General features: G+C 40.5%; 1 protein-coding gene across 1 annotated transcript; it reads right to left on the reverse strand.

Moving 5' to 3' along the window:
- Positions 1-6,441: 6,441 nt before the first annotated feature.
- LOC114351385 (formin-like protein 14) lies at positions 6,442-6,945 on the reverse strand. The gene has a single exon (XM_028302577.1). The coding sequence runs from the start codon at positions 6,943-6,945 to the stop codon at positions 6,442-6,444; it is 504 nt and encodes a 167-aa protein (XP_028158378.1).
- Between the last annotated feature and the right edge of the window lie 349 nt (positions 6,946-7,294).

Consider the following 7,294-nt stretch of genomic DNA (forward strand, 5'->3'; position numbering starts at 1 on the left):
ACTACAGCTGAAAGCATCGATTTGTCATAGTAACATAGCAATCTTATCAAGTCGTGATAAAGATAAGAATTCCCTAGAAGATGACCGCACACTCAAAAATTATCCTTATTAACTGATAAATAAAAGTTACCGTATACAAAGTGACACAGGTGAAGGTTTATATGAACCTTGACTTAGTTATTGTAAAACTGTTAAATAAGAGGTAATAATCAAAACCAACATAGGTAGATGATAATATTTAGAGCCAGAAGTAAATTCTGATGAAAATCATTTTCATTTGTTTCTATGTCACTTTTCCTTTAAATTAGTTCGAGGGAAGAATCAATAGTATTTTTCTTCTGAGATAACAACTTGCACTTACGTCATTCTTAAAATGTAAAGCTAGAATTTGAAATGTAGAGCTTGAGAGAAAGCAGACTAGAAAAAAAACTCAATAAATTGAAAATTATTTTGAAGGAAAACAGCAACTGCAATGCACACTACATACCTAATAATCATGTAAAAAAAGCAATTATTCGTGAAATATTCAGGGTTTCACGAGGGCATCACAAAATTCTTTGTCCCCCAAAAACTCGTTTGATCCCTAGGAGTTTGGTATAGACATTTGACGTAACTGGTAAACAATACGGCTGATATATTTACCTATATCTGTAATTTAGGGTTACCAAATAGAAAAGCGGCTCTCAAACATTTTCACAATGAACCCCTTAAAATATTTTATAGGAATAAGAAAACAAGTGATCCCAATGACACTATTGTGGTGAACTCACTAGTAACACAAGCATATTTAGCTCAGTACGAGGGGTTAACCGGACTTTTTAAAAACTAAATGCTTGATCAGCAAATCAACGGCTAAGTCGAAGCTAAAATAAAAGTAATAAGCAGTTATTACTGTGAAAGAAATAATAAATGATGATTTAGGTAGGATTCCATTTTATTTTTCTTTAAAAAGGAAAACTGATATTGCTGCAGCATCATTTTCACAACGCTGCGAATAATTTTATTGCTGACCATTATTTGACTGTGAAGTCAAACAGGCTTTTGAAGCCCGAGGGCTCATCACATTTTGAGAATAGCCGGTTTAAAGCATTGCCGTGGTCGTGATGCGTGAAATGAAATTCGGCCGATATAATCATTACGCTCCCCTGCCCCCGGATCAAAGTTCATCTATTGCTCACTACGATCTTGTTGCCACTTTGTAATGCTGATTTTTATTTGAGGGATGTTGCCTTCTTTATATATATATATATTTTTATAGGTCCAATGTTCTGCCCCTCGGATAGTGTATAATTCATCAGTTTGTTTTAGGAAGACGCTGCAAGTCTTGCAACTGAACTAACCGATATTTTGACTGAATTCGGAAATACCAAACATCACTTTCATATTCAATCCAAGACATGCTCACATGTAAGGAATTTATAGTACTCATACACTTTATACCCGATTCCATTAAATTTAAAAAACGCTACTAAGAACCTTTACCCAAACGGTTATTAAAACTAATTTAAATTAATAAACCAACTTCCATTCTGCAAAAGAAAACCACGGGAACGTTTTAGTTTTCAACCGAGTAGGTATTCTTTTAACAGAACTTTTTATTAAAGACCTTTCTACCTGGAACACCTAAGTGGTCTGAAACGGTGGAATCCGTGTACTTTTGAAATAAGAACGATATAAATTCATGAAGTGTCTGTGAAAAGGGAAAAAAACGTACCTATAAAATTGTTTTCAAGCTTTCATTAAAAACTTTCAGATTCCAACAATGTTAATCAAAAAGTGTGCAGAATCATAATAAAAATAAACTTAATAAAATGTTTGTGGGAGAAATGCGTAGGCTTAGGGAGGGACGCATATATTCTGACTGTGTGTTCAAAGTTCTAAACTTACTAATGTTTATGTAATTGAGTTTTACATGTCTTTCGCAGAATCGCCGTAGGGCGGAGTCACTTCTGCTTGACAGCAAAAATAACTTGCCTTTTCAGGGGTCTAGGAAAGGTATTGAAGTCATATTCTTAACGCAGATTTCCCAGTATCAGCGGTCTGTATTTAACTATTCAGTATTTATATTCACAGAAAACGGAAGCCTCATAAAGACTATAAAATAAAGCTTGAAACTTGATTCAAACTTATAGTATTTAAGTGATTGAACCTCGAAATTCGGGAGAATCAGACGAGTCTGGAAAATCTGGAAAATCGATACTCGAGTAAAATAAATAAATAAATATGCTTGAGTAGGGATTCATATTCTGATACTGCTTCACAATACGGTTGAATATATAGCATTCAACCTTCATTACTCTATTTAATGAATGGACAACTGTTTCATTCAGTACTTTTAAGGACACAACAAATTAACTACAGACAATAAGTTCTTCACCACATACTATATGTATGTACACAGTTACACACACAATATGGTTAATGGAAAAAGATACCAAACTTGCTAGAAACTAGGCCAAGTCGGGGTCAACGGCTCTCAGTCCCAAAGGGAGTAGCTTGGCGAGCTATGACAAGCAGTGACCATAAACACAAAGTAGCTCAAAAAGCATCTATTTTTAATGACTTGACTGTTCATGGTTACTTATAGGTCGCTCAACGAAAGTTGAGGCTTACACGTAGGTACTCAAACTGATGTAATCTATACTAATATTATAAATGCGAAAGTAACTCTGTCTGTCTGTTTCTATTTCACGCCTAAACCACTGAACCGATTTTGATGAAATTTGGCATAGAGATAGTTTGAGTCCCGAGAAAGGATAAAGGATAGTTTTTATCCCGGTTTTTGAAACAGGGACGCGCGCGATAAAGTTTTTCTGTGACAGACAAAATTCCACGCGAGCGAAGCCGCGGGCGGAAAGCTAGTATTTGAATACAGACCAAAATCACTTGCACATTCAAGTTTCAAATATGGAATACACAAGCTACCGCGCTCTTCAGCACAGACCATGTAACAAATACAAACATCTTTGATTGTGTTGATGGATGTGATAAAAGCTTCTTAACCTGAAAATAAGACTTCTGCTAATTTGAGGATTAAATATGGTTACCTATTTCAGTTACTTCTAAAATATACACTTCACAGTCATACTTAATAATATGTTTATGATTATCTCAATATCGGACACGATTTGGGAGAAATGGACTCTAATGGGCCATACCATGTTCTGGGAAAACCACACAAATACCGGACGCATGTTTACTGTTTCCACGACAAACGAAAATGACAATATACCTGCCTGCTTAAGTGAAAAAGACTGTACCTATAGCTGCCAAAGATACCACTTCCCATCTAATTAATTACTCAATATAATAGGCTGAGTTGCACTACCAACTTTGACCGTAACTATAACGATAACCGGTGTTTTTTGTATGGAGTTTGACAGATTTTTGACATTTGTCAAAGTTAAAATAAGTTGGTGCAACCCAGCCTTAATCTACCCGACCCACTTCGAAAGCCTGCGATTATGTAATAACTTTAAAGACAAACTAATCAATACAGAAAAGCTCGGAACAATTTAAGGGGCAATAATGTGTGACGAAACAATATGTACTCCACTGCCAACTTTTGGTACTCTCAAAACTGTGGAACGTTCTAGACAATAACTAACAATAAAGTGGAACGTGAACTGAAAATGTTTACGACCGCTATTTTGGATCATCTTTAGCTTTATTTCCTGAAACAAAAGGCTACAAATAAAAGAGCCTTCATTATAAGTATTGAACATGAAAGCTTTTTCTAGTCCAGTAATCCACGCTCTGAACTAGAATTCGGATTCGTACCTACTTCTCGAGGAGAAATCATTTTTATTACGGGGAACTTTTAGGTCATATTTTAGATTTTTAGTTCATAGTGTACTAGTTTCTGTCTGCGGCTTCGCCTTAGTTGATGTCGGTTCGCACATAGAAAGTATTACTAGAAGCATGCTTATTATTTTCTCACAATGTCAGTATATTTCTCTACGACAAAATTCATGAATTGTTCAGCGGTTTCGGTGTGGCAACGTTACAAGCAAATGAACGGAATATCATTATTTGTTGTGAAAGTAATATAAATAAAACTACAAATCATATTCATCAATCAATATTAGTACTAGCTTTGCTTTGTTTGGGAAAAAAAATCAATGGATAACAAAATAATTTTCAAGAACCATTATTTTAGGATTAAACGTGTATAACGTTAACGTAACGTTTATATTGCGATGTTTACTACGAATATTTTATTTACGAGAAACTTTCATTACTTTTAACCGTTTCCTGAAATTCCGTGTATTCATGGGAACATTTTTCCCAGTAATACTCTAAATGTTATCTCCGATTGTAGGTACTGAGATTTTAACGGGAATTTTCAGAGAACGATATCTAACACTTTCAGGATTTACTGGATGTAGTTAATAATATCATGAACGGGAATCGTTTTTAGCACGTTAAAACCTTCTGGGAAACAAATGGCAATTTTAAAGTTTACACGTTTCCCAGAAAGGTAGCGGCCACAAACAGTTGGAAATGTTGGAATATAGTTAACAGCTAATTCGTATGTTATTTGTTAGAGTTTTGTGTACTGAATGCTACCTCAATAGTCAGCTCCAATTTGAGAAATGATGGGATATTACAAGCCCTCAACCCTGTTATAATATTAAAAGTAATTTATTATACCATATACCCCCGTGTACTAGAAGTCGAACTCTAGAATAGAGATCCGCTTTTATAAATCTCAAGATAAAATTAACTATAGTAAGGGTGGATTCGACCAAACAAGAGTAAATATTAATCTCAGAATAAACCGTCAGTTTATACATATTTCCCATACTGAAACTGCCAATGTGTCAGTTATAACAGGAGTTATTCTCGGATAAAAGTTTGGTCGAATCGGGCCTAAATCACGTATCATAAATTTTTTTAAACTAAAGAGTAGAGTCTACAGGTTGTGGTTCTTTAAAAAATCACGTTTAACAGGTTATCCGATGTGTAGAGACCTATAGTTCACTTCCGGAGGAGCGAGAGGCAGGAGGAAATGTATTATGAAGATTGAAGGCCCACGCATTCTCTGAAATGTACTCCTTAGAAAGGAAAACCACTTGAGGGCGTGAGGACTAGAGCTGAAGCCTCCCTCGACTTATACACTATCGTTTTCATACGAACCTTAAGAGGTTGTGTTTGTAAATGTACCTAAAACTCAAAGTTATTTATTTATTTAAAACTTAATTGCAAATCGATCTGAATACAAAGGTTGATCTTAATGTCATATAGCATTATCTCCTGGTCAACCTCTGAGCCACACGGAAAATTAGAGTACCTAGGCGATTTATGAAAGGTGGAGATTAATAAAAACCGCGAGTATTAATTGTGTTTGTGTAATATGTAGAGTAATTAACCATATTTTGATCTAAGTAATTACATGTTGTTTGTAAATTACCTAACTAATATCCCGAATGTTTTGGCATGAAAATCAAATCAAGCAATATCTGAAATGATTCAAATTCCGAGCTGTATTACTACTCTTTGAAAATTTAACTTTTCAACACAAATATGTTTACACAACCAAATAGCCCGTTTCCAGCAAAATGGGAGTCCGCATAGTCATAACTTATTCACGATACATTTATCACAAGGGAAAGGTCCCCAAATTCGTCGAATTAGTTATCCTTCCGTCCTTTACATTTTCAGTATTGAATTTTTGCAATCCCATTCCCCAACACGCGAGCGCAGAGATAGCAAGCAAACAAATAACATTCGTAAATACGATGTACTGACCCATTTCACCGCCCCTAAAATAATATGCCTCCACGTAAATTAATCCTAATCGCTGTAATCCTCCCTGATTATTATCCCGCTACGAGAGAAAGAAAAACATGAAAGCGGTTTCGTAGGCATGTTTGGCCTAAATAATTACGAACGACGTAATACACGTCTCACGCTCGAATTTTTATCATATTGATGCTGGTTACCTGGATCAATGTTTTATTTTGAACGTGCGTTCGGGGAGCAGTTGCTCGCAATCGCTCCCTGCGCTCATCAATCACACGCTATCAATATTATCCAATTAAACCAGCCAGCCTCCGGCGTCATCGCGAATCGTTAAAACCCTTTCAAGCCGCTACGCCACCCGCCTATACCTACTCGATCGATTCGATCCATTGCTTTCCCCAACGTTTATCTGATTTCGGTGATTGTTCTATTGCGAAATGAATTTCGCTCTGGATTTATCTCCACGAGTAGAGGTAAGTTGGGGACTGAATGTTTAATGCGAAGCGGGTTCAGTACTTCTGTTACGGAGTCGTTCGCCAGTATTATTATCTAGAGAGTTTGAACACGTTCGCTCTCCAACTCTCCAAGGCACAGCTGTGTCAGAACTTTGACGTAAGATTATTATCGTAGTGCTCTATCGTATCGATTGTTGTTATGGTTCATAATGTTTGTTTGGATTCAGCGCTCACGGGGTACTTACCAATCATGTGGTGGCTGTGGTCTCCTGCGCGCTTGCACGCAACAAGGAGGCTCCTGAGGCTCGCAGGGCAGCTGCAGCTGAGGCGGCGGCGGCGGCGGCGGCGTGCACGCGAGCCGGCGGGCGGCGGCGGCGCCCACGTACTCCACGTAGCGCGTCGGCGGCGGCGAGCCCGCGATGTCCTCGCGGCACGCGGGGCCGCAGCACTTCCTCGGCGCTGGAGGCCGGCACGCCAGGCCGCAGTACACCGGCGGCGGCGGTCGCAGCGGCGCCGGCGGCCGCGGCACGTACCGCTCCACGGGCACGTGCGCCGCCGGGGGCACATAGCGCGGCCGCCGCGCGCGCTCCGCCTCCGCGCACCGGCGCACCCGCCGCGGGGACGCCGAGAAGCGGTCCGGCAACGGCGCGGGCGGCGGCGGGCTGAGCCGCTCCGGCGGCGCGACGCTGAACGCGCCCGCCGCCGGGAAGCGCTCGCAGGGGGAGCGCGCGTACTCCTCGCCCATGGCGCGCGGTCAGCAGGGCCCGCCGCCGCCCGCGCGCCCTCCCAACCACGACGACACTCTGTCTCACATGCCGCGCGTCCACTCTAGCACTGTCACTACCCGAGCGCTCCGCTAGCTCGCGAGGGCTACACCGCGGTCCCGATGTCCGCATTCACTCCGCGAGCGCCATGACCCGATCGATAGCGCGGTGCGGGCTCAGGGAGCGCCCGCCGAACTTCGCCCGCGACGCATCGCCCGTCCCCGTCTACGTATTCGAGGTTGCGTTTCAGGCTCAGAGGCTGGGGCGAGGCGAAAGTGCGTCCTCGACCAAGATGGCTGCTGTCGTCATGACCGCGTGCGGCGCGCCTGC

The sequence above is a fragment of the Ostrinia furnacalis genome, unplaced genomic scaffold (assembly GCF_004193835.3).
Source record: "Ostrinia furnacalis isolate ACB-3 unplaced genomic scaffold, ASM419383v2 OfSCF1132, whole genome shotgun sequence".
Classification (NCBI taxonomy): Eukaryota; Metazoa; Arthropoda; class Insecta; order Lepidoptera; family Crambidae; genus Ostrinia; species Ostrinia furnacalis.